Source organism: Plectropomus leopardus, chromosome 23 (genome assembly GCF_008729295.1).
Source record: "Plectropomus leopardus isolate mb chromosome 23, YSFRI_Pleo_2.0, whole genome shotgun sequence".
In the NCBI taxonomy this organism is placed as follows: domain Eukaryota; kingdom Metazoa; phylum Chordata; class Actinopteri; order Perciformes; family Serranidae; genus Plectropomus; species Plectropomus leopardus.
This window is the reverse complement of record NC_056485.1, coordinates 15640594-15667919: the sequence shown is the minus strand read 5'-3', so window position 1 is coordinate 15667919 and position 27326 is coordinate 15640594. Positions and strand designations below refer to the sequence as shown.

General features: G+C 36.8%; 5 protein-coding genes across 5 annotated transcripts; all 5 read left to right on the top strand.

Annotated features, from left to right (window-relative positions):
• The first annotated feature begins 161 nt into the window (after nucleotides 1–161).
• Nucleotides 162–6257, top strand: LOC121962447 (GTPase IMAP family member 4-like). The gene is made up of 5 exons (XM_042512703.1): nucleotides 162–245; nucleotides 1406–1687; nucleotides 2533–2589; nucleotides 3358–4492; nucleotides 6209–6257. Exons 1-5 carry the CDS (start codon nucleotides 239–241, stop codon nucleotides 6255–6257), a joined length of 1530 nt encoding a protein of 509 aa, XP_042368637.1. The 5' UTR covers nucleotides 162–238.
• A 451-nt stretch (nucleotides 6258–6708) lies between these two features.
• On the top strand, nucleotides 6709–8783 carry LOC121962446 (GTPase IMAP family member 7-like). Its single transcript, XM_042512702.1, has 2 exons — nucleotides 6709–6797; nucleotides 7981–8783. The coding sequence occupies exons 1-2, from the start codon at nucleotides 6791–6793 to the stop codon at nucleotides 8781–8783; spliced, it is 810 nt and encodes a 269-aa protein (XP_042368636.1). The 5' UTR covers nucleotides 6709–6790.
• Nucleotides 8784–11158: 2375 nt separating this feature from the next.
• Nucleotides 11159–14182, top strand: LOC121961857 (GTPase IMAP family member 7-like). The gene is made up of 2 exons (XM_042511905.1): nucleotides 11159–11253; nucleotides 11782–14182. The coding sequence occupies exons 1-2, from the start codon at nucleotides 11247–11249 to the stop codon at nucleotides 12645–12647; spliced, it is 873 nt and encodes a 290-aa protein (XP_042367839.1). The 5' UTR covers nucleotides 11159–11246; the 3' UTR covers nucleotides 12648–14182.
• A 2299-nt stretch (nucleotides 14183–16481) lies between these two features.
• LOC121961854 (GTPase IMAP family member 7-like) lies at nucleotides 16482–20166 on the top strand. Its single transcript, XM_042511900.1, has 2 exons — nucleotides 16482–16673; nucleotides 18182–20166. Exons 1-2 carry the CDS (start codon nucleotides 16667–16669, stop codon nucleotides 19168–19170), a joined length of 996 nt encoding a protein of 331 aa, XP_042367834.1. The 5' UTR covers nucleotides 16482–16666; the 3' UTR covers nucleotides 19171–20166.
• Nucleotides 20167–21180: 1014 nt separating this feature from the next.
• LOC121961846 (tripartite motif-containing protein 16-like) lies at nucleotides 21181–27321 on the top strand. Its single transcript, XM_042511891.1, has 7 exons — nucleotides 21181–21417; nucleotides 22595–22969; nucleotides 23137–23232; nucleotides 23749–23982; nucleotides 24666–24831; nucleotides 24914–24973; nucleotides 25767–27321. The coding sequence occupies exons 1-7, from the start codon at nucleotides 21181–21183 to the stop codon at nucleotides 26342–26344; spliced, it is 1746 nt and encodes a 581-aa protein (XP_042367825.1). The 3' UTR covers nucleotides 26345–27321.
• The last annotated feature ends 5 nt before the right edge of the window (nucleotides 27322–27326 follow it).

Genomic DNA, 27326 nt, shown 5'->3' with positions numbered 1-27326 from the left:
ATCTTAAATAAATGTTTTACAAAATAAAGTGTGTGGTGTTTTTGTGTGCCCTGAGAACTTCAGCCACTGTACCCTGTTACAAATCTAGCCAGACAGAAAAACACCCCTCCCCTCTACCAGCAAGTGAAAGTGAAATCGGATTAAAAACTGTCAGACCACAGGAGAAAAGACACACAGGGCTGTTGTCTGATAGATCCAAATTATTTTTACTCTTCTATATGATATATCTTCTTGCAACATGGACGGTGAGTTAAGATTACTTCTTTCAGTTAATATTTTTTAATTCTGATCGCTGTACATTACTCTTTAATGTGTAGCATTTTGAAAAGTCATATTTTGGCTAAATTATCCTTAGAATTATAAACACATTTGAAAATATCGGTTGTAAATCAGTATTAACAAAAGTTTTTGTAAATCAGTATTAGTATGTGAATTGTTGTAGCCATGCATACAGCCTCTTATCTGAGAGCACAAGTCACATATTTTGTATTTCTGAAAACACCGACCATTTCCCAGAAATGCCATGCTGTGATGCACTGGGGTGTATTACATCAACCTCTGGATGGTAGCAAAGAGCAACATTAGATGGTGCATTAATTTGGGCCACCTGCCCATTATTCTTTCCCCCTCACCAGCTGATTAGAGTAAAATTAAAGAGATGCAGCTGCAGGAATGTCTTAAGATGAGAAATCTATATTGAGAATTTCAACTGGTTTTAGCTGCTGTAGGTGACAAGTGGACATATGTGTTTGTTGGGGGCAGAAATTGATCACCCCAGAAACAAAACATGCACAAACCTAATGTTTGTGAGTGTTCATCTTTGAGGGTAAAGCCATTTTTACAGGATTTTAACAGGAGCATGGATGCATGATATTAGATTTTTGGGATTTTTGTCCCCCGATATGCAGATGTATAAAAAATTTTGGCCGCCTAATGTTACTGATTATAAAGTCTCTTCTGTAGAGGAATAAACATCTTATTATACATACTCTTATCATAATGGCCCACCAGCAGATGGAGACATACAACACAATGATTTTCAATGTATGTAATTTTGTGCAAAATAAGAAAAATACTTTAACATAGGGTTGATGTTTTGTACATGTAGACTTTGTCAGTAAAAAGAAAATACTGGTTTGTGATATTGGCAGAAATCAGCATGTTGGCTGATTCCAATATTTAATTTTAAAGCCAATATCTGCTTATATGAATGACATGCTGATATTATCATGCATCCCTAACTGTAAGTCTGCACAAAATCAAAATATCCAGTTAATGCCTTTGTTTTTCTAACTTTCTCCTTGTCATTTAGACAGTCAATACACTCTGCACAGTGTCTCAGGCAACACCAGAAAATCCAGACAAAAACCTGCAATATTAATTATTTGTCATTTGTCTTCTACAGTGCAGACAAAAAGGAGCCAGTCAGCAGGAAACATGCCAAAGGAAGCGAGCAGAGAAAAGACTAACAACAGTGTCTCCAAGAACAGGTGGATTAAACTGGCAGGGCCTGCAGCAGAATCACTGGCAAAAGCTTTCCTTGGGCCTTCTGTTGTAGTTTTGCAGGAGAACAAGGGAGCAACAAGAGAAGAAGCAGCAGAAGAAGATGCAGCAAAAATGCCAACACCACCAGGACAAGAGGCTGAAAGAAATGCAGAAGTAACAGGACGAGAAGGAACAGTGTCAGGTAAAAAGTGGTCATTGTTTGAGGGCAAAAATTACAATGATGGGAGCAGTAGTCAAGCTAACTCTAAAGAACTCATGAGAATAGAAGACATTATCAGTTTATGTCCTGTAGGCTACTCGAAATAGAAAACACTGCAACAGGAAACAACCAAAGGCCCAATAAAGCCATAGTCAGTTTTCTGCATTAGTATTGCTTGGAATCCTGTTTTATTATTGCAGACCTTTTCAAAGTAAGAAGTCACATTTATAAAAACATTTCTTGAAAAGGCAAACTTATGTGACTTTATATCAGGACCACTTAGTCAAGAAAAACATTTCTTAGCCGTTTTTATATTTAGCTTATTGTAGTTCTTAGTATTTGGCTATATGGCTCCGTTCTGGGGTCCCCCTGCCCTTCCATATGCTTAAAGATTTAAAGATACATAACATATTAAAACCATTTTGTTGTTGAACTCAAAATGTTAACTGCACCAGTATTAGTGTATGCACATCAGATCATTAGTAATATTAATTGTAAAATAAGAAATCAAAGCCTCAGTATGCCATTCCTTAACTCTCCATATTGACATAGCTTTTAAGTGGCCTATACATTATACTTCAACAGCATAAAAGAAGTCCTAAAAGCTTTACAGCTTTCAGTCTTGTTGTGCCACCCCAAGATTTTCAGTGGCCCCACCTGGCCAACCCCGTGAGTACAAGTGTAACTTGCATAGTGCAGGGATTTTCAGTGATAACATAAACTGAAAGATAAAAATTCTTATGAAACTAAAGTGACAGTGTAAAAGAAGAAGAAGCCAAAAGCAAATGAGCTATTCAGAACTAATTACAAACATTTTTTTCCTCTAGTGCCACTAACAAGGATTGTCATCACAGGAGCAGCCCAAGCCGGGAAAAATATCAAAGGTAAAAACATCTTTGGAGAGACATTTTTGTAAAAGATGAGTTGCAAGTGCGTTGTTTCAAGGCAATGTCAAGATCTGTTAAGGAAAGAAATATCTTTTGATTGAGACACCAGGATTCTCTGGCAAGTTAGAACCTAAAATACTGAGGTGCACCACAGAGCGCTCTCCTGGGCCTCATAGTTTTCTTGTTGTGCATAAAATGGAAAGAGTTGCAGCCAGATGCATAAAACTGTGTAGACACACAACTAAAACAAGAGTTGCAATTTGCAAGAGATGCAAATATACATTTTTTCCCTCATATTTATAAGGCTATGAGAATGCATGGCTTTGTTTTATAAATCTAAATTACTTCCTGTGCATAAGCCTCATTTCCACTCCCATAGTTTGCAATAATTGGAGGCAGAAACGCCTTTAATCTATCATTTGCAAACTGATATTTCTGCCAGCACTACTCAAGTTAAAATATGTTCAGGTTCAATAAAGTAAAACAATTCATTCATCTCTCTATTTGACTCCAGATGCTTAATATATCAGGCCAATAACTTTTCAGTTAAGTATACGCACACAAAACTAAAACAAGAGCAAAGTAATCTCCACTTCATACTAACATGTTCATGCTATCAGTAGTCCCTCAGTAATTATTGATGAATCTTAAAAAAGGAAAAAGAAAGTATTTTTAATTGAAAAAAAATCTCCATGCAAGAAGTTTCAAAGTAAGAAAACCAAAAGAAATGCACAGTATTAATTCTATATTACTATTCTCTTCTAGTGCTCAAAATTTACAGGATTCTTCTGCTCGGAAAAACCAAAATTGGGAAAAGCAGCCTTGCAAATACCATATTTGGAGAGGATGTGTTCGAGATAAAGCACACTTCCACCCATGGAACACGTCAGTGTCAAACAGTGTCCAAATCTGTCCATGGACGAAGAATAACCGTGACTGACACTCCTGATTTCTTTGACACGGACAGACCTGAGGAGCTGAAGCGTGAGATAGTGAGGTGCATCTTAGAGTGTGCTCCTGGGCCTCATGCTTTTTTTGTTGTGCTCAAAGTAGAAGAATTCACTACTCAGAAGCAGGCTGTCATTAACAAAATACTTCAATATTTCTCTGAGGAAGCTTTAAAGTATGTTGTTGTCGTCTTCACTCATGGTGACCAGCTCCAAGAGGGGATGACAATTGAGCAATTTGTTGCTCAGAATAAATGTCTCAGCGATCTGGTAAAGAAGTGCGGCGGTCGATGCCATGTGGTAGATAATAAAAACTGGGAAAACAACCAACAGGATGAATACAGGAGCAACGAGTTCCAGGTGGCGGAGCTGCTCAACACAACCGACAAGATAGTGATGGAAAACAAAGGAGGCTGCTACACCAATGAGATATTCCAAACAGTGAGGAGAGAAGTAGAAAAAGAGGGCAACAGAATATCAATGGTAAATATGCAACAACAACACACCAGCAAAAAGGCTAACAACAACCTCTCCAAGCATGTGTGGATCAAATTAACAGGCCCTGCAGCAGAATCATTGGCAGAGGCATTCCTCCAGACAGATTTGCAGAAAACTGAAGGAGAAGGAGAAGCAGAGGAGAAGGAAGAAGAAGAAACAACAGAGACAAAGGAAGAAATGGAAACAGACGAAGAATCATCATCAGAAACAAAAGATGACGTAGAGGAACCACCACAGGATACAGAGGAAGAACCAAAAGTAGCAACAGACAAAGATCCAGGAAAAAAAGCAGGAGAAGAAGTAGTGGTAACAGAACTAAAAAAAGCAAAAAAGGGAGAACAAGGAGGCTGGTTCAAAAAGTTTTGCGGTGCTCTGTTTGGGTTTTTGGGGGTGATAGCTGCAGGAATTGGGGCAGCAACTTCAGCAGTTATAGCAGCAGCAGCCGCAGCAGCAGCAGCAGCAGCCGCAGCAGCAGCAGCAGCAGCCGCAGCAGCAGCAGCCGCAGCATCAGCAGCAGCAGCCGCAGCATCAGCAGCAGCAGCCGCAGCAGCAGCAGCCGCAGCATCAGCAGCAGCAGCAGCAGCAGCAGTAGCAGCAGGAGTAGCAGTAGCAGTTGTCGGAGCAGTTGTAGGAGCAGTTGTAGGAGCAGTAGCATGGGTATCATTAAAACTTTATCAAATTTATTCATATATTCAAGGTATTTTAAATGACCTGCAACAACATCGTGGAATCATATTGCTGGTGGTTGTCTTCTGCTTAATGCTGCTGTTTTCATTCTGGGACCAAACACTAATGACTGGGGTATTACTGTTTTTGTCAGTGGTGTTCTTATTGCTAACCAGTTAGTGCTACCATTAGTGTTACAGGGCCATGACAAAGCCCCTTCTTCATGCCTCCTTTGCATTCTTACTAGGGAACACGATAATGAATTTTTGGTGGTTTAGTGGATATCAGATTTACAATGACCTAACTTCTGTGGACTGTAAAATAAACTGTTTCTTTGGGAAGAAAAAGAAAGAAATCATTTGGCTCGATGGTGGCGTTGTAACGTTAAACTTAAAGAGTCATTAATATTTGTAACTTAGAACAAAAATAAAAAAGAGGTATAAGTTAATTGTTGTAAGTAAGCGTATATTTTCTACTTTATGATAAAAAGTTGTGGAGGGGATTTTTTTTTATTTGTATTCAAGGGCTTAAGGAAATTAAAAAAAAAAAAAAGACAATTTTCTTAAATAGTATTTTAGTTGTGTAGCTTTTTGAAATGCAGCAAGCCTTTTGAAGATTTTTAATACAAACTTTCATGTCACAAAAAAGCACAGTGTTTTCAGGGTATTGCTTGCTTGTAACAGGCTTAGTGTTCTGACAGTATATGTTATTATTATTTCAATAGTGGAATTTTCACTTAAGTAAATGGATAAAAATGCAAAGAAACAGCAATAATGAAAGGGACATAGGAATAGCGATGTACAACAGAGGAACAATTTCATGAAATGATACATTAAAATTGATGAAGAATTGTCATGTGGGGGAAGATGATCTTCCATTTTATTCTTTTAATGAAAATGTCTGCATCAAATGTAAAATGAAATGAAAATAAAACAATAAAGCGATGGATTGCACTCAAATCCTCTCTGGTAGTGTTTTTTCCTCCCTTATCCATTGACACCTACTGTCAGACTGACAGTTAGACTGACTGAAAGTTGAGCCCAAAACCAGACTAAATCCACTCTTTGAGTATTAATGTTTTTCAAAAGGATTATGACTTCAGCTTGTTTCTAATTTTAATATGAACTGCTATTTTTCATTTCAGTGTATTGAGTTAGGCCCAAAACACTCTTTATCAGCACTGTGAATGCTGCAGTTGCATCTCCTGCCCACTAGAGAGCAGTTTAATGTAATGATAAAATGAGTCAAACCCCAATCAAGATGCAAATACAACAGATGCCGTTTAATTTCACAATCATTGTTAGCTTTCACACAACCTGATAAGGAAAAATAACTCAACCATTGCTGCTAACATGGAAATGTAATTCAAATATACAGTGTTGTATTTCAGTAGTTGCACTCTAAATTGTGTTATTTGATAACCAAAATAAAGTCATTTTCTCATCATAATTTCCTGAGTTTCCCAACAATAACATCTTATTGTTTCAACTTGAATTGTTCAACAGACTAAGCTTACTGGCCACATTTGTGTGGTACCACAGCTACTTTAACTGAGGTTTTCATTCATGTTATGTTTATGTCAACTGTTAACATATTGTGCCACTATAGAAGAGGCTGCTACAACCTATTTTCAAGATTTTATAAGTGATAGGAGCAAATTAGAAGCTGTAAATCACTTCAATTCATCAGTGTCTTGTTGAGCTGACCATCTGGCAGGCTGTTATTTCCTGACTTATTATAAAGGACCAGTCTGTGGAGGTTAATAAAAAAGCATAACCGAGGAAAACATAACAGAGAGATGAGAGATAGTCACAGTATAGCTGTGTGACTGTCGAGAGTAATTTGCATGCTTCTGTGACTTGTTGACATGTAACAGAGCTGAAGCTTGTTAAACTATGGAAAATCCGGCGTTTGTGCATTTGTGTAAAAATAGAAGCGCACTACTTGATATGCACCTCCTATTAGCGTGCTGACAAGAAACAAGTCAGACAGGTGACAGGACAAAGTGAAAGCCAAATGAAAAGACACGCAGCTACAACATCCTCAAGATCCCAAGCAAATTCAACTGATTTCTTTTCTTTGAAAGCATGGATGGTAAGTTCTGGTAACTTATTCTGAGTAATTCTGTGCCGAGAGAACTCAGTGTTTACATAGGTTTGTGTATATGTTTTAATTATGTAAATGGCATTAATACTGTGTTTAATTACATTACATTTTTTATAATGATTACATCTATTGGTATTAGTATTCTTTTAAAAAGGGTTTAAAGGGTTGCCTAAGCAGTCAATGGTACTTTTTATCCATTGCACTACATTTAATATATACAGTGCCTTGCGAAAGTATTCGGCCCCCTTGAACCTTTCAACCTTTCACCACATTTCAGGCTTCAAACATAAAGAAATAAAATTTTAATTTTTTGTCAAGAATCAACAAATTGCCCTTGTGTTATAACTGAAGTTAAACTTTGAAAATTAACCAGAAAAAAACTAAAAAAACAAAAAAGAAAAAACAAAAAGGGCAAGTTAAATGAAAAGAACAAATAAAGGAAATGAAGTGCAAAAAAGGGATTAAACATCTTAATATTTATATGAAAATAATTTACATATATAATTATGTTACACTGTAGATATAGTTCTGAGAATGTTTTTTCCCTTGCTATAAAAAAAATCATTTTCTAATTTCTTGCAATTTGCGGGATATTTGTTGCTCATTGCTTTTTCCCCATATTTTTGGGAGGAAGGTAATGAGCAATGACAGAAGAAATGACCCAAAAACAACATCAAAAGAAAAAAGCAGCATGGAAATGGCTCGAAATGGCCCTAATAAAAAGTACAAGAAAATACAAGAAAATAAATTCATTCATTTTCCGTAACCGCTTTGTCCTTGCAAGGGTTACATAAAATTTACTTTTTTTAAAAAAAGAATAAAATAGTAATAACAACAACAATAAAAATAAAATAATGATAATAATGATAATAATATTTTTTAAAAAAGTAAATGTCTACTAATTTCTTGCATTTTGTGGGACATTTCTTACCAAGCTGCTCATAGCCTTTTTCTAGTGTTTCTGAAAGACATCACACCAATGTGCTCAGGGTTCACAGGTTTCTTGTGAAAAGTGTCTGAAAGCAGCACAAGGCAAAGATGTGGCACCAGGTTTCAAAGGGTTAAGTTTTCAACCCGATTGTCAGCAAAGTTTCATTACTTTTTCAGTTATTTTTCTCACTGAGACAAATTAGATACATTTCACGGACACAGAGTCATTTTTGTCTTCTAGCATCATCAAGCAGAAGAATTGTGGTTGTGGGAAAAACTGGAGCTGGGAAGAGCAGCCTCGCCAACACCGTATTTGGAGAGACTGCGTTCACGGTAGACGATTCACCCAATTCTGGAACGAGCAGATGCCAAGCACATACAAAATTTGTCCATGGAAGAAGCATTATGTGGGTCGACACCCCTGGGTTTTTTGACACAGAGAAATCTGAGGAGGAACTAAAGAAAGAGATCGGGAAGTGTGTCGTAGAGTGCGCTCCCGGGCCTCATGCTTTTCTCATCGTGCTTCAAGTGAACAAATTTACCAAGCAGGAGAAGGACATCGTCGACAAGCTGAGCCAATATTTCTCTGAAGAAGCTCTAAAATATACCATAGTTCTCTTTACTCATGGTGACCAGCTCCCTGAGGAAATGACTATCGAGCAGTGGGTCGCTCGAAATGAAGCTTTGAGAGATCTGGTGAGGAAGTGCGGAGATCGGTGCCACGTTGTTGACAATAAACACTGGACGAACAACCAGCAGGATGAATACAGGACCAACGAGTTCCAGGTGAAGGAGCTCCTCAAGAGAATAGATGGCATGATTAGGGCAAACAAAGAGAGCTACTACACCAATGAGATGCTACAAAAATGTGATAGACACATACAACATGAGACAGGAAAAATTACACAAGCACATCCAAACATGCCAAGAGAAGAGATCATTGCTCAGGCTAAGAGCAATGTTCTGGGGCATTGGGTCCTAGCGTGTTCCTGTATTGCAGCTGCAGTATTATTGGGAATTTTCTTCGGTGGGAAAATAAAATAAGCGCTATCATTAGCAGTTGCAGTAATAATTGCAGGGGTAAGTTCAGCAGATTAACATGAAGTTAGTTGTGTCTGCAGCAGTGAACTCTGGGAAACAGAGCAGGAGCAACACGTGGTTTTATAGGGAGTGATGGAGCTGACAGAGCTGACTCACTGTAGAGAAGCTGAGACTGTAAAGTGTAAAGAGGTTTGGGACTAAATAATTTTGATATCATGATCTGTAATAGGATTTGTTGTTGTGTATAACTGGGAATGCCTCAAAAAGTTATTGTCAAATGCAAAAGTTACTGCATGTACAGAATCAGTCAAATGTATAATAACTATGAGAACTGGAAATGAAATGTATTTTATGTTGTGCTGTCCATCAGACTTCAGTGCATGTTGCACAGCCCAGTCGCTAAAAGAACATGTTTGCACTGCATGTTTCTGCTACTCATATATAAGGTATACTTCTGCATTTCATACACATAAAAATTTCCAAAAAAAGGTTGTGCAGATTACATGTGTGTGAGCTGACTCTGTTTTTGTGAGGCCGAGGGGATGGTAGATGGCGTAACACCTAGGCAAGCCGCAGACCATTATGAGACCAACAAACAACAAAAAACAGTTGTTCATTAAAAAGACACTGAGGCAGCATTTTAAGCGACCTATAGGGCAGGATATATATCCTGTCTTGACTTTTAAATGATATATCATGTCTTTACTGTTAAAACATATATCTTATAAATTGTATTATTATATATTTGCAGAGCTGCCATTAATAACATTGTAACAGGGAAGTCACTTTACCATGCAAAGCTATGATGATCAGCACACTGTTGTGTTACACAAAGGGAGTGACACTGACAGAGGAGCACCAGTAAGACCAGTTTTTAATTGAATAGTGTGATCTTTTTATGTTGCAGCTACGCACACATGCCTTCTTGCAGTACTCAAGTATTTCTATGATAGATGATTTCTATTTCTAGTATTTCTGTGATTTTTAGTGACGCATCTGACCTGACGGTTTTTTGTTTTTGCAACAAATAGCAGCATATTTTAGGCCAAACAACAATCCCTGTTTTCTTGTGCCTAAACATAAATGCACATTAATGATTTGCAGAAACATATAATGCCAACAGTTATTCTGGCCTTTGTACATGAAAGATATCTGCCTTAAAAGTTTTTGCTGAAGGCTTATTATCAGCCCAAGAACGCATTGTATTCTTTTTCATCTTATATTGTTTGACACTTGTTGATAGAGTACTTTTTATTTGCTTTCATTCCTTTCTGTATTATCTTACCTTTGTGTGTAATTTAAGTAAAATCCTTGGTATTATTTGGACTGTTGTGTGTAAGATGATGATAATGTTGACAGATTATCCTAGCCTTCCTTAACTTTAAGGATACTTTTGAGTCTTGGTTTTATTATTATTCAACAATAAATCAGCAAATCCTCTGAGTGTTTTTTTTTTTCATTAAAACATCTTCGTTCATCTCATCAGCTCAGGACACTGGTGTTTATAAAAATGCTGAGCTTAGTCTTTGGACTGCAAAGTGCACACCTCAGCAACTTTTGAGAGGTGTGGGATTTGCTGCAACTTTAAACCGGGACAGTGACGGAAACTGGACGAATGGGGCGGACCATGTTGTAGTTTATTAAGATTTAAGATTATTTTGAGATGGCCCTCTTCGTTCAAGTTTTATTTTATTAAAATGGCTATAGAGGAACATGTGATGAGCTGAGTATACTTCAGAGTATACAGCTCTGAACATTCGCAAACATATCTGATTTCCCAAATGATACCGGGTCAGAAAGAATATCTCGGTTGGTTGCAAAGGCAACAACACACCCAACTTCCTGCTTCACCCTTTAGTGTAAGCCTCGCCTATCCTGCCTGACTGGTATGAGTCAGAGTTTTGTTTAATTTTTCATGAAATGAAAGAAAGAGAAGGCTGAAATAGCTTTCATTACATGCCCTTAAATGAAAAAAATAATATGAAACTAAATGTAAAAAAAGAAAAATCCACATATGCATGAGTATGTTTACAAGGCTCTTTTTGTTATTAAAAAAATAATGCACAATCTAATTCTAAAGAATAACCACAGACATAATTTTCTAGGTGAAATTGTTTTTCTAGACAAAAAAACTAGAAATATTCAACCATTTGGAATAATTTCAGTAACTTCTAAGTATTTTTGTCTTATATTATGACAATTTTTGGGTTATGCAACCATTTGTGGTGAAAAATTACGATTATAGGTGCTTAGGTTTCAGTAAATCGATGCCTGTATAATGCATTTGAATGAAAACAAGTACAATGTGTGTGGATCATTCCATCAGCCTGCAGCCAGGAAACAAGTCAGACAGGAAGGGAAAAAAAGCGAGAGGCAAGTCAGAGCAAGAAAACAAGAGAAAAGACTCACAGCAGAGACGGTTCGTGGATCTCGTCATATTTTGTACAGATTTCTACTCTTCACAACATGGACGGTAGGTTAAGCTTATTTTTTTGCCGTTGTGTCAACAATGACCACCAAATGTAATTCAAACATTTGAAATTCTGTACCATTTTGGGTCATCCTCAAAATTTACAATAATTTAATAGCTGGGAAACTTTATCAAAACATATTTTAGTGGCAATAATTTTTGTATTTTAGTTTGAAAAGCTTATTTTTTATTTTGTTCACTTTTTTTGGTATCATGTCATTATGATTAAATGAGCTTTAAAGAATGTCACTACTAATCAAGGTTTATCCAACCAGGATTTGGGGATTATAATGAATCAATAATGAATCCCCCTGCTGATTTTAAGAGATTTAAGATTCTGCTGATGTGTATCTATCAACTTTTTGACATGCGGTTTTTAACTTATGTCATTTCTGTACGCAAGCCTTATGTTAAGTGCGTTATAATCCTTGTTGTAAAATAAATTAAATGGGAAATATGCAGCCAAGGATGATTTTACAACTAAGACACAACATACTGATTAACTGACACAAAGTCAATTTTCTCTTCAAGTGTCAAATACAAGGAGGATTGTCCTACTGGGAAAAACCGGAGTTGGAAAGAGCAGCCTGGCAAACACCATATTGGGAGAGGCTCACTTCAAAATAAACCATTTTAATGATTCGAAAATGCATTGCTCTCCTGCTGTAACCAAATTTGTCAACAGAAGAAGCATCACTTTGATCGACACTCCTGGTTTCTTTGATTCAGTCAAGTCTGAGGAGGAGCTGAAGCCTGAGAAAGTGAGGTGTACCACAGAGTGCGCTCCTGGGCCTCATGCTTTTCTCATTGTGCTCAAAGTGGAGAAATTCACAGAGCAGGAGAAGGAAGTCATCTCAAAAATTTGTGAATATTTCCCTGAAAACGCTCTACAATATGCTGTAGTTGTCTTCACTCATGGTGACCAGCTCCCGGAAGGAATGAAAATGGAGGAGTATGTGGCGCAAAGTCAGGGTTTGAGTGATCTGGTGAAGAAATGCGGAGGCCGATGCCACGTTGTTGATAATAAATACTGGAAAACCAGCGAAGAAGACGACTACAGAAGCAACCAGTTCCAGGTGGCAGAGCTGCTCAACACCATAGACAAGATGGTGATGGAAAACAAAAGAGGATACTATACAGATGAAAAGCTACAAGAAGTGGAAAGAAAAATACAGAAAGAGGAAGAGCGAATTAGACAGTCATCAGCAAAAATGTCTCAGGAAGAGATCAGGAATCAGGCTAGAAGCAATGTCTTTAAGAATCAGGTGAACAATGCAGTGCAGACATGGATTAGACGTTTAATGGGTTTTACAGTTATAGCTGGATTATTTGTAACTGTCTCTGCAGTGTTGATCAATTCAAAATTTTGGAGAGAATTTTGTTGGTACCGCAGTTAAACCAAGAATCAACGGCACCAGCAGTGGCAGAAGTGGTGAAAGAACAAGCTGAGGCAGCTTTAGATGATGTGTCTCCACCAGCCAGTACAATAGGACAGGTTATTGAGTTTGTCTTGGACAAACTGTACAACTTGTATGAAAGAACATGTAATCCCCATAATCCATTTGAATGAATAAAATGAGCAACAGCAGAAGTCTTAAGAGAGGTTGATACAAGGCATAAATTGTTGCAACACAATCCACCTTGGAAGTATTTGCTAAGTTTAAGGTGAATTATTTTTGAAAACCACTGCCATTGGCAACTGGCTACCAAAATTAGACACAAGGATTAACTGTATCAAGTAAATTCTATTAACTAGCTTACTGCTACTTTTGCTTTATCTCTGAAAGATGAACCCATAATCATTTCTATAGTAGTGCCCTCAGGAATAAGGTGGATACAGCTTATATGTAATTATTGTTTTTCCAAATGTACGCCAGTGGTTGTTAACCACATGTCCCATAATAAGTTCCAAGGTGTCCCAAGAAAAAAAAGGTTATAGTTTATTTTCACTATTTTACTCACTATAGAAGTGAGCCCAATGGGAGTAAGAGTCATAAAAATGACTATTCTGATCATCGGCCACTTTCTCCACAGTTATCTCCTCAACTGTGGTTGACAACTATATAAGTCTGATCTTCAACATATTAACATCCAAAGTCTTTTTAGATGGATGTTCCTGAAGCAAAATCAATATAAACTGAGGTTGTGACCTAGTGTATGTTAATATATATTTAGGTGTCCTTAACACAAAAAAGGTTGAAAACCACTGGTGTAAGCTATAAAATTCCATAGTTTAAGGTTTAATTATTTTTACCATTGAGTTATGGTCATCCTTTGACTGTTCTTTAAACATGGTGCAGATTCATTTTAACTGTGATTACTTTTCTTAAAATACTGAGTAAATTATCAGTAGATTTGTATAAAAAATTTAAATATATATGTGTTTCTGACACATTTTGATAAATGATCTTCAAACTAAAGGTGGGTGATGGGATATGAACTGTTCACGGCTTTTAGGTGTTTCTAACTATTCTGTTGTAATTAATTTTACTTGTTTTAAGGGGCATAAACTGTAAAAATGTTGTAAAAATATCGATATATTCTAAATATTTGTATATAGAAATGCATTGGACAGTTAATGTTTTCTTTTGGCTTAGGCTTGAGACATGCCTGCATCATAAACTGGAGGTTTAGAGCATAAACAAGTGGACATTTAGAGGGCAAGGAAGGTCTATAATGAAAGCTGCTCGATGTACATTATGAGACATGTAAAATCCAGCATGACTAATACCAACTAAAAGTCTGTATATCTCTGCCTCTGCTTTGATTTTAACCAATTAAAAAAAATCTTTTGTGAGCCCCACGACTTTATAGAAGTATAATACTATATAACTGGTGTATCCTTTAATGGTGTTGATTTTCTATTTTTTGTGTCAACATGAATAACCTTGTCATAAATGAATCATATAACAATAAAACAGCTGATCAGCAACATCTTGTCAGTTTCTTTTTTTCATAGAATCATTCACATGTGCTGGGAAAAGATAAGTTTGACAGTGTTCATATTTTTATTGTCCATTCAAAAGAAGAAAACCAGTAATGAATTCATCTTAGCAACGTACTGTTTGTGTCTGCAAAAACTGCTCGTCCTCTGTGCTACGGAGCTCCTCTGTAGTCCAAAAACTATATAAACTGTTGCATTGGATGCCGAGTTACTTTATAATGCTAACCATGGGCACTGTAGTTTGCATACACAATCCTGCTACTGCAAATACTTACAAGAATAGAGAACGGGTAATAAATGATTCGGAAAATACTCCCCAACAAATGCACTATTAACTATCAGCTTATTGAATGCCTTTTTGAGTTGAGTGTGTCACTTGCAGTTTCAATGCAATCACAATTTCTGAGGTTCCCAAAAAAGCAAATAACTGTAATTTTTATTTTGTAGTATTCTTAAAGATCAGAATTGCTTAAAAACATTTCAACACATACAAGGGAAAAGTAATGTGGCTACAGGCCCAACACAAATGCCTTTCGGTTTTCATTCTGTTTCATTCTGTCAACAGAAATGCCCTACAGTCAGGTGCTGCATATAAAAACATATTTAAAAAATTCCTTTCCACTGTCTCACTCAGAGACCAAAAACTCTCCCTGATCGGGTATGAAAAGGTGCAGCTGCCTCCCTCTTTGACAAGATATATATAGACAAAAACATTCCATTTATTATGCATGATAATCTTAACGTCTTTAACAAGACACGCAATGCTACAAGATTTGTTTTGAAAAAATCTGGTCAATTATAACTACCAATGATTGTTTCATCATATTTAGTTATGAAAAACATGGACCTCTGAAGGAAGTGAATGTGGTCATGTTTTTGAGGGAACCATATCTTCTCTGTCATACCTGAATTTATTTGTTGCCAACAGTTTTCTGTACATGGCCACAAATTTCCCAAAGTCTGACATGCAGAGTCAGTGTGGGAGGAGTATCACCTTCAGTTCAAGTCATTGTATTCTATCGTTACCATCAATAAACAAATAAAAAAAAAAAAAGCAATCAAAATAACATTCTTTTCAACCCGTACTTTCCCAACCAGTCACCGCCCTAAACAGCTGACGTGCGGACAAACTGTAATCTGCATCACAAGGCTCCACTTCAACCTGCTCGTCTTGAAACTGTCATGCAAGCATTCATTCATCATTCATCTTATGCTATTTCTGTAATGTCCTGTTTACTGGAATCAGTAAAACACTTCCTCCCAGTCTAAGGGCTCTAGAATGTAGAAATAAAAAAAACATACTTCCAATTGCCTTGAAAATGATTTTCAAGGGGGACCTATTATACTCTACCATTTTTTGTGTCCTATATTTAGTGTTTAAATGAAGGAGGTTATATTAAACGTGACCAAAGTTTCAAACAATGCGGTAAACATACGTAGAAGTACTACAAAAATCTCTGGTTTTCTACAGTTCTGAACACTGTTAACAACATTTTGTTCTTCTCTGGCCACAGTATGATGTAATGGTGTGCTAGATTTCTTTACATCATCATCTGCTCCAGGTAAACCACTGCAAGTGTTTATACAGTACTGCATGTAGCTACATGCTAACATAAAAAATATGTCAATTTGGTTGCAGATGTTCTAAATTTCTACCCTCATATTGAATCATAACTGTGCTGGAACATGCCCACTTGTTTAAACACAACACTCATTCCCCAGCTGCCATGACGCTGCAAAGATGCTGAAATTAGGAAAACCCGGAAACTTCTATCAGACCCATTAGAGTAGACTTGGCTTTTTTTGGGAGCGGGGCTTAAAGAGACAGGCGCTGAATGGAGGTTTCTCAGACAGAGGGTAAACACAGGTGTTCCAGCACAGATAGTGTGCGGAAAATAAAGCGTTTTTTGAACAATAAAGCATGTAAACATGCTCTAGTAGAAACTTTAAATACAAGTCTAAACTTAAAAATGAGCATAAAAGGTCCTCTATAAATGTTTTAAGCTTTAACTGGTTATACTGCTGAGCTGTCAACTCCTATATCACCTTTCTATCTGCACAATCTGAAAATCTTTCACTCATAGCCATCTGTTTTAATTCTTTCCAACAATATTATTAGTGGTTATTTATTTAATCTGGTTTATTAGCTCAGTAGTTCAAAAAATGACTTATTAAAATGTGTTTTTACATGAGTAATAAAATTATATTATGTGTAAAAAATAAAACAAGAATTTGATTGTATTATTTTCAAATGTGATTCTTTTACTTATTTTTTCGACATGTTTCAATTCAGGCCTTCATCAGGTGCCACATATGTAATACTCAGTCCATTCTCCAGGCACAGCTGATCAACAAGTCAGACCGGTACAATATGAAAGTTAAGTCAAATCGCAGCGAGAGAACAGGAGGAAACACATCCAGCAAAGACATCCAGCACTCCGGGGAACTACAGGCATTTCTGTTTTTGGCAACATGGACAGTGAGTTAAGCTTGCTTCTTATCGGTGCAGTGGTGGAGAGAGTATACAGAAACTTTATTATGTGTCGAAAAAGTGCCAGAACTTTAAAATATTTAATTACAAGTCTTGTGTTGAAAGTGTTACAAATGCTGTAAGTTAAAGTATGCATTATCTGCAAAAATGTACTTGAAGTTAAGTTTTACTATTAAATGATTATTTGTGGAGCCACCTTTAACTACTTTGTACTGTTGGGTAACACTGCATTATAATTTCATCCTATGTTTTGTAACAATATTTGTCAGAAATGTGTCGGAGTGCAAAGCAGAATATTTCCCCACTAAAAAAAACAAGAAGAAAGTGTTCAGATGAAATGGAAATCCTTAACTGTGTTGAACACTAAGGGACACGCTGTACATGATTTTGCCACACACACACCTTTAAAAGAATCTGATACATCAGTTCAAGATATTCAGTAAAAGATATTTTGGCCAGGAAATGAAATCAATTTGATTATTCAGTAACTTTTCATCTGGTGCCATCATCAGGCCAAAATATTATTTGCACAATACTTTGGTTTATGAACAAATACTTGAAAAAAAAAACCCGATCCTATAAGCAAATGAAAAAAAGTCATATATAACACACATTGCTTCATGTATTTCCTTTTGTATGTATATATAAAAACAATTCTAAATAAATGTCCTTTACATGTTTTTTATGTAATTAAAATCCACAGGAGAAACCTCGGCTGTGATTATATTCCGCACTCACTTCGTCCCAGAAATTAGTGCTAAAACCCAGATATTAGTTAGCTCAGTTAACCTCAGTAAACTTAAAACTTTTAGCCTTTTAAGCGTTTAAAAAAAGGCAGATTACTGGCTAAAATGAGATTGCAGACCGTACACACTAAACATGGCTTTACAGCCTTGTCAAGGTGGCAACATTAAGTCATGCGACTGTGGTGTAGTTAGTTTATAGCCTAGCGTTATCTTTTTACCTCTGGCAATTGCATTTAGGCTTCAAAAATCCTCAAAGTGGTGTTCATTTGTAAGGATTATCTAGCTGAAAAAAATGTGCATGTATCATAAATGTCTTTCGAGCTTATTATCTGCAATGATCAAAAATCCAATGGAAAAATCCCACAGTCTTTTTGATGAGGGAATCAGCCTACAGAAAAACGTTATCTATGGGGCAATCTATGACCTTCTTACACAACCTGTGTCCGTACTATACTTTGTGTTTAATAATAATTAACAACTGTTTGCATGCTAATACATTTAATTAAGATGTCACCATGATAAACATCAGCAGGTTGGCTTTGTCAATTTGTAAGCATGCTCGCGGTAGCTTTTGGCTTAATGCAATGCTTGCCATTTTCCCTATTCTCTGAGTTTACAGAAAATCTGTTGAATGAGAATATAATCAAAAGGTTAATCAGTAATAAAAATAAGCTTTCTGTTGCAACCCAACACACAAAAACAACAAGTACATATTCATTTGCTTAATATAAAGCCCTTGTTGTCTTTCAGTGCTGACTGCAAGGAGGATTGTCCTACTGGGAAAAACCGGAGTTGGGAAAAGCAGCCTGTGTAACACCATATTTGGAGAGGATGTGTTCACGATAAACCATTCTTCCCTCTCATCTAGTCTGTCTCATGCAGAAACCAAGTCTGCCAGCGGGAAAAGCATCACATTGATCGACACTCACAGTTTTTTTGACACGTGTGGGTCAGAGACGGTGCTCAAGGCTGAGATAGTGAGGTGTATCACAGAGTGCGCCCCTGGGCCTCATGCTTTTCTAATCGTGCTCAAAGTGGAGAAATTCACAGAGCAGGAGAAGGAAGTCATCAAAAAAATATGCCAATGTTTCTCTGATGATGCTCTAAAATATGCTGTAGTTGTCTTCACTCACGGTGACCAGCTCCCAGAGGGGATGAAAATTGAGGAGTTTGTCAGTCAGAATATAGATCTGAGCGACCTGGTGAACAAGTGCGGAGGCCGCTGTCATGTTGTTGATAATAAATACTGGAAGAACGGCGGAGACGACGACTACAGAAGTAATCAGCTCCAGGTGGCAAAGCTGCTCAACACAGTAGACAAGATGATTGAGGCAAACAAAGGAAGTTGCTACACCAACGAGATGCTCGAAGCATGTGAGAGACAAATACGACAAGAGGAAGAACGCATTAAACAGACATTAGGAAACATGTCACTGGCAGAAATGAGAAATAAGGCGAAAATAAGTGTTTTTGACACGTTGCTGATCAGATTAGCAGGTACTGCAACAGGTGTATTGTTAGGAGCTCTGCTTGGTGTGACAGCGATGGTTGCAGCAGCTGTCGGTAATTTTCACAATCAATCAGATTTGTCAGCACTAGCTTTAACAGTAAGACAAAGCGGTGCAACGGCTGCTCTACGGGAGGCAGTAAGGGGCGGTCAGATGGGATATACTGCAGGTGAAGGAGCCAATAGTCCAGGGGAAGCTATAGACAAGACAGTAAAGGCTATCTGGAAGTAATCTGCTTTACAGCAGATTAAAGCATTAACAAGTGGAGTAAGTGGGCTATGGGCTATGAATTTTATGGATGTGTGAGAAATTTACATTATTAGTTTAGGTTTAAATACGTGAGAAAACTGTTAAAAAGCAGTACAAGAAAAGGGGTGTCGTTCCAGGTTTCAAAGGCTTAATATTTTAAGCTTATTCATTTCTAAGCTTATTCATTATATCCACATTACTGATGATTAATTAGCAAACAAATCTCAATGTGTAAATATATATTTTTTTAAATCACCAAGTTTCAACCCTACAATATCTTGGCAATATTCATATTAAGCTAATATTGGAAAAAATATTATTCTCCATATTGCCTGGCCCTATAACTTCCTGATAATTCCTGTCAGCTGAGAAAATCTGTGGGGTTTTTTTACCGATACAGAGTAAATATTTGATATATATATTTGAGAAAATATTGATGGTGCATGTGTAAGGGAAATGGAAAGAGGTATCAATTATGGAAATGATATTATTAGACTACCATGAGATAACTTTTTTGAAAGATGAAAATTGTTTATAATCTGAAAATATCTATAACTATAAACTTTACTCTTTCCATGAATATGACATGCTAAATACGCTTTATCGAAATGTTTGTTTTTGCATTTTGTTTGAGAGACTCAAGAAGTAAACAGCTTTGTTGTCTGGTGATAAGATGTTGTTTTTTCCCCCAAGTCTCTTATCTGTTGTTTCAACACATTCACTGACCTTGGGTGGTCGTACTTTGTAATATTTCCCTATGTTAATCAAACTCAATTACATCTGTGAAAGATGGACATTTATTATAATACAGCATAATTTTAAAAAAAATATTTACTCTTTATTATACGCTTTCCATGACTTTTGGATGCTGAGAAATGCTTTACCATTATTTTTTCCTGAATGTTTGTTGAATGTTATTCAAGTTATTGCATGTTACAAGTTCTATAAGAATTAAACACCTGTGGGCTTTTAAGCGTTTACCAGTCTCTTTTGTTGTGCTAATAAATTCAAAATAGCATTTAGTTATTCAGTATTCTGAGAAAGCACTGTAAAATCAACCACACAGGCCACAAGTAGGCTACTTGGAAAACCACTATAGGCCACCTCAATTAATGTCCTGAATACAACTGCTGTCATTAATAAACAAATAAAAATAACAACATGCACAGTCACTCATCACCCTAAACTGCTGTGAAATGGTGCAGCCATCACCTTCCTGACATATTCTTCTATCCAAATCCCACACAGAACTTCAATCAGTATATCAAAGACCAAAAGAAGACAAAGCAAACAGCTGTAGTTACTCAAGGTGGGGTTAGCTTTTTTCTTTTTTATAATAGCCATTCTTTCTGTCAGTCCACACACCCTAAACACAAAAAAGCGGCCTCACCAAAGCAGAACAAACAGGTGCTGTGATTAAAATATGGTCAAAGGAATAAATATGCTTGTAGCCACATGCAGTGCAGAGACAGACAATGCGCATAGTAGATTAACTGCAATGCAAAACTTGAAAAATATCTCATAAATCCTGAACAGCCAACAATATGCCAAATATCAGACTGTTTTCCATAAATGGAAAACTGCAAATATAAAGGATATTTCATGTTTTTCTCAACTCTTTGTTAGTTTTTGTTTCAATCATAATGAAATCACTAAAATAGCTATAAAATAACTATATACACCTAACTCAAAATAAAGTGGCATCTGAGTGCCAGGTACATTCGTTTGTTCTTGGTGAAATACTTAAAACAATAGTAAGCATCAAATACAACATTTGTGCAATAAATTAATGTTCAGTTTCCAATAAAACTATCCACGCAATGGTAACTGAGGTAATTGAGGGTAGTTTGACAAGTTGCAGAAGTGCATTTGTTTACCTTGAGGGGGGCGTCCGGCGCTCATAATCCCCGCCTCGGTAGGAAGAGGCTGGCCTGGGCCGATTCTGCAAAAGAGAAAGTGAAACTTAGAGACGCTCTTTACTACATCATCAAGATGGCCGAACAGCAGCCGGGACGTGGCGCTGATTTGGACCAGAATCACTTCTGTTGTTCAGTGTGTCTGGATCTGCTTAAAGAACCTGTCACCATTCCCTGCGGACACAGTTATTGTAAAAGTTGTATCGATGGCTGCTGGGACGAGGAAGACAAGAAGGGACAGTACAGCTGTCCTCAGTGCAGGGAGACATTCAACCCGAGGCCTGTTCTGAGGAGGAACAACATGCTGGCTGAGGTGATTGTTTGGTAAATGTATAAGTGGAAGAGACACTAAATGTATTAGTTATTGTGAGAAACCCATCCACGGCGGCTGCTTTTTCCTCTGTGGTCCAATTAAAGTCAAAAACCTGCAGAATTTAGCTGTAACATCTTTAAAATGATCATTATCTATCAAACGCTGAACCGTATTTGATACTGTGGTGTCACTCTTTTTACCTTTTCACTACAGCTGTCAAACTGCATTATGTCTAAAGTGGCATTAAGGCTTCATAATTAGAGCTCAAATTAATTTTCTATTGCGACACCACGTGGCCATTGGCTCATGATGATGTGTAAAAGTAAAATCACCTTTTAATTATTGCTTATGGTCTCAGCAGAAGCCACAGTTATTTATACAAACCTTAGTCTATTTAATCTTTATCTTTCTATATATATATTTTTAACATGTAATAAAATGTGTCTGTTATTGGTGGCTGGTTTACAGAATAATCTTTAAGTCTGAGGTTGTTGCCCTTAAATGCCTTGTGTAACTACAACCAAATTAGAATTGGGTATTCTTCATACATACCCTTTTTTAAGTGATTAAAAAGTAATTATTATTTTCTTTAATTACTCCCACCGCAGGATAGAGGGTAGTTGTGGGGGGTAGAGGAAAGTGGGCATTATTGTATAAAGAACTCACATCAGTAATCAGACCCTTTCCTTTAGTAAAAGTTGTAATACCACACTGTAGAAATACTGTTAAATCTAGAATCCTGCATTCAAAACATTACTTACTTATGTACAAAAGTATTTGTATCCAAATAAGTGACAAAAGTTAAAGTAACAATGCAAAAAAGGCCCATTTTAAAGTCATATAAATACTTAAATTTATTAGAATTTAGAGATACATTCATGCGTACATAACTTTAATTTTGCAGCTAGCAAAGTTGAAGCCAATTTTAACTACTTTATATGCTGCTGTGTAGTTTAATCAATAAGAATATACCAAAATCTGTTGATGATTGTCGATTTTATTTTGTATTAATCACTGAATCTGCAAAATACCTCAAGTTTGACAACAAATGTAGTGATCTTTGGTAGACATACAGTACAATCTCCATGTGAATTCTTTTCTCATTCTACATTAGCCCCATGTTTCAAGTTATAGATATTATAATATTCATCAGCATCTTTATTTTCATAATCCCTAGGTTGTTGAGAAGCTGAAGAGGTCGAGCACTCAGCAGGCTCCCCCCTCTGCTGCTGTGGCCTGTGCCGGCCCAGCAGACGTCACCTGTGACTTCTGCTCTGGGACCAGACCTAACAAAGCCACGATGTCTTGCCTAATGTGTTTGGCTTCGTACTGTCCAGAGCACCTCGAGCCTCATTACAGTGTTCCTGTGCTGAAGAAGCACCAGCTGGTGTTGGCTACAATCCCACTGCAGGAGAAGATGTGCTCAAAGCACAACAAACTGATGGAGGTCTACTGTCAGACAGACAAGAAGTGCATCTGCTATCTGTGCGTTTTAGATGAGCATAAGGGCCATCGCACAGTGTCTGCAGCAGCAGAGAGGGCAAAGGAACAGGTAAAAACACAAACACAGAACTGGAAAACATGAAAAATCCCAGGTATATCTGCCGTCAAAAACATTGTTATGTTTGTTACTTATACATATCTTTATCACCAGTAGCTCTTATGATTGAAATCATACAGAATAACTGTGTAAATAAAACCATTCACGTTTACTTTCAGAAACAGCTGACTGTAAGTCAAAAGAAAGCCCAGAAGAGATTCCAGGAGAGAGAAAAGGACCTGAATGAGCTGCTCCAAGCTCTGAAGGATTTCAAGGTGTGGAAATGATATTTTAGTATTTGATCCTATATCTGGAAGAAGAAGTCTTGTCTTGCAATTTAAGCTCATAAATTGGTTTTGTAACCAGTCAAGTTTTTGATAGGTTACAAAGCATTAACATTACTCCCAGTATTAACACCAGCCAATTAAGGTTTTTGGAGGTCATAGGCCAAAGTCCCTGTGACCTAGTCTGTCTCATTCTTGAACTCGATTGTATAGATCTTCTGTGTTATTCGGGGTAAGATGTGTGTGAAGCATCCATGTTTTCACAGACACTGATGTAAACTGTAACTGCAACATGATTGGTGCACAAAGGTGTATCTATTTTGTATATAGACCGTGTCTTAAATTTTCTTACGTCTTTATCTGAATAACAGCAGATGCTTGTGTTTACTTGTTGATATGGTTTATCATTGTGCGCATTACAGTATCACATTATTTAAAAAATCATGAGCTTTACAACAGAGAACATGCATTAAAAAGAAAAATCTTTGTTTTTGTTTTTATGAACAGAATTGTAGCCAGCCTGCAGAGGAGAGCTGTGATAAGATCTTTGAAGAGCTGATCTCCTCCATTAAGAAAAGACACATTTTGGTGAAGCAGCTGATCAAGGACCGGGAGCAGACTGCAGTCGCTCACGCTGAAAAGCTGCAGCTGCAGCTGGAGGAGGAAATTGCTAAGCTAAAGAGGAAAGTCACCGAACTGGAACAACTTTCTGAAACGGACGACCACGTTCATTTCATTCAGGTAGCAGACACTTTTCAATGTCATGTGGGGCAACTTTTCCTGTGTGGATTTTATTATTGTATCACTGTATAATTCTCATGTAACATGAATTCCACATAAATGAATAACCAGTGCTTCACAGCCACACACTAACCACCTCTAACTGCAGAAGTTTAAAACATGCAAAGTTCTGCTGTTAATTCTCCTTGCGGACAAAGCATAGCTATATACTAGCGTTAATTTTGGCAGCGTCAAATTTGGCAGCATCACATTGTAGACATTTTTATTCTTGTTAGTTTAGGCTAATGCAGGTATCAGAATTTGGAATCAGGGCAAAATGATGTATCAAGACTTGAAATTTAATTTAAAGATATATTTTTATACAACTACATGAAATTTCTAAACAATTACAAAATTTCATTTCTTCAGCTGAGTGGTTGTTAGGTTTATAGGATGATTTATGAGCACACACTTACTGATCATAATTTGAAAAGTTCAAAATCTTAAAACTTTGACACCAACAATAACTAATAATTTGAGACATTTTCTGTCATAGTTTACATTAACAAAATTAACACTGTTGAATAGAAGAGAGACATCTGCTGCCCAAATTTGAAAGTGCAACACATGGTGCTATTAGTGAGTATATTTTTCATCTTTTTATTTAGTTTTTCTTCTGGTGTGGCTTTTTGAATTCCCTCTAGACTTTCCAGTCCCTCGCCGCTGCCTGTGAATCTCCAGACTTGCCTCCTGGTCCTGTTCTTTATCCTAAGAGTTCAATGTTGAAAACTGTGACCGACTGCATGTCTAAATTGAGGGACAACATAGAGAGTCTCCTGAAGGACACATGGCCAAGAATCTCTGCCACAGGTACCTGACAGAAATATAAAAATCTAGTCATACAATGACTTGGTTCAAGTCCAGTGGTATTAAGTTGTTTGTTTTTTTTTAGTGTCTACTATAGATATTGTGTTGCCACCTGTGCCAAAGACCAGAGAGGAGTTTTTACGCTGTGAGTAAAACCTTTCCATTTATGTAGTTCAACAATATACCAGTGTGTCAAACAGCATCTCCAGAATGTTTCAGTCACAACAAATAGTGCAAATTCAGCCAATCCCTGTGCATTATACACAACATTGCAATTTTGCCCAGACAACACAGCATCAGAGTGTATGAAGTTACGTGGCAGTGCAGTATGTGCACAGTTTAGGCTGTTTGTCAGTAAGTAAATGCTACAACTCCATAAGACCCGAGCCAAGCTCCAGGATCTGGTTGGTCACCTGCTGATTAAAGTGAAGGGGGTTATCCCCAAAGTTAGCGAGCCAAGTTAGTCTCCCAGGATTCTCTCAAGGTGGACTGTTAAGGTGGTCACACTGATCTTATTCAAGTGATAGTCTCAGCCACTCCTAAACAGATAACAGTTTTGTCTGTCTACAAAACTGATTTTGCTGTTAGCAGTCCTGTAACTGTTATTCAGTGTTAGTTGTCATTAATGTTGTTGAAACAAATGATACTCAACCCCTAGAGCTATGTGTGAATGCCTGATTGTTGATTGGTTTTTTAACATACACACAGGGCATGGGTGAATGGGCTCAAAGGAGTATTGGCTTTCATAACAAGTGGGGTTTGTGCAGGTTGTAAAATAACCGGACCCACTCATTACCTGGTCGGAGATATTTGCTGAATCTGATTTTTTTTTTAAGTGTATAGGATAAGAATCGATGACTGCACCTATAATAATGAACTAATATTAAAAGGTTGATGTTAATATCTCACTTTTTTTCCCTACCTTGTTCTTCTATCAGATTGCCGTCCTCTTACTCTGGATGAGAACACAGTCTCCCAATATTTTTCCATTTCAGAAGAAAACAGACGGGTGACAAGTGAATATTATATGCAACATGGTTATGGTAGTGCATATTATAATCATCACTATTATAATCAATACCCAGTTATCATGCAGGTGTTGTGCAAAGAAGGTTTGTCAGAGCGATGTTACTGGGAGGTCAGTTGGAGTGGTCTTTCTTGGTGTGTGGCAGTGTCATACAAAGACAGCAGCAGAACAAATGACTCAGAGTTTGGAAATGATAACAAGTCGTGGAGTTTAGCGTGCTCCCCATATGGTTGTACTTTCCGATACAACAAAAAAAGCACTACAGTGTCAGGCTCTCAATCCAACAGGATTGGGGTGTACCTGGATTTTAAGGCAGGTACTCTGTCATTTTATGACATCTCTGACATCTCTGACATCTCTGGCGCGATGACTTTACTCCACAAAGAACACACCACGTTCACTCAGCCTCTCTATCCCGGCCTTGAGCTGAAAGATGACGGATCTCAGTCAAGTGATGAATATTTTGCAGAAGTGGTCAAGTTATGGTAAAAAAAAAAAAAATATATAATATATATATATATATATATATATATATATATATATATATAATATATATATATGTATATATAAAGTGTGTCAGTACTGATCAGGCTGTAATTTACTCTTCAATAACTGGATACAATATGAGAAAATGTGATTTTACTCTGCATTGCCCCAATTTTAAGGTCCTGCAGCAGATAAAAACCAAAAAACAAAGCATCAAAAATAAAAAGACTGGAGTAAGAGGTTGATGTTTTTCGATATAAAAAACATGAAGTATGTAAAAACCAACTAGGGAGCAATGGGCAACTGATTTTGTAGATTAGTGAGACATTTGAATTTTTAGTTGGAAACCAGGAATGACAAACAAGTTGTACTTACTTCATAATGATTTCTGTCAATTGTAAGTATCAGTGTAATTAGTGTTCTACCAACACAGGGTACATAATTAGTATACATTTGAGAAATGGTTGATGACGTGTTATTTAATCTTTTTTATATGTGCTAAAGAAAATCGAAATGCAATTGTATATGAGCAGAGATTAAAAACGTTCACCATAAAAAGGATGTAATTAGACTGCCTTAAAATGACTTTTTGACTGATGAAAGTGATTAATATCCTGAATTATCAATAACAATGTATTTTACACTTTTCTTGACAGAGACGCTGAATACTCTATTGAAGTGTTTTTGTATTTTGTGATTCAAATATCAAACGATTGCATGTTGTTTTTTCAAGTCTCTGATTTGTTGTGCCAATTACAACAAATTCGCTGGCCATGAATGGCAAAATGTTATTAACCTCCTAATAATTCCTTAGGTTAATCAAATTCTGGAAAAGGTGAAGGACATTTATTATGATATAACATACTATTTTTGGAAAGATTTTACTCTTCTTCATTTGACACTTTTCATGACTTTTGAATGCATGCTAAGAACTGCTTCACTTTTAACTTTTCCATAATGTTTAATTTTGTTATCAAGTTGTTGC

Excerpts from the sequence above, each read along its gene's own strand:
- LOC121962447 (XM_042512703.1), top strand. Across the intron at positions 1,688-2,532 it reads ACGAGAAGGAACAGTGTCAG|TGCCACTAACAAGGATTGTC; the intron begins GTAAAAAGTGGT and ends TTTTTCCTCTAG. Across the intron at positions 4,493-6,208 it reads GCAGCAGCCGCAGCAGCAGC|ACTAAGCTTACTGGCCACAT; the intron begins AGCAGCAGCCGC and ends ATTGTTCAACAG.
- LOC121961846 (XM_042511891.1), top strand. The coding sequence starts at position 21,181 with ATGGCCGAACAGCAGCCGGGACGTGGCGCTGATTTGGACCAGAATCAC. Across the intron at positions 23,233-23,748 it reads AAGCTCTGAAGGATTTCAAG|AATTGTAGCCAGCCTGCAGA; the intron begins GTGTGGAAATGA and ends TTTTATGAACAG. Across the intron at positions 24,832-24,913 it reads GCCAAGAATCTCTGCCACAG|TGTCTACTATAGATATTGTG; the intron begins GTACCTGACAGA and ends GTTTTTTTTTAG.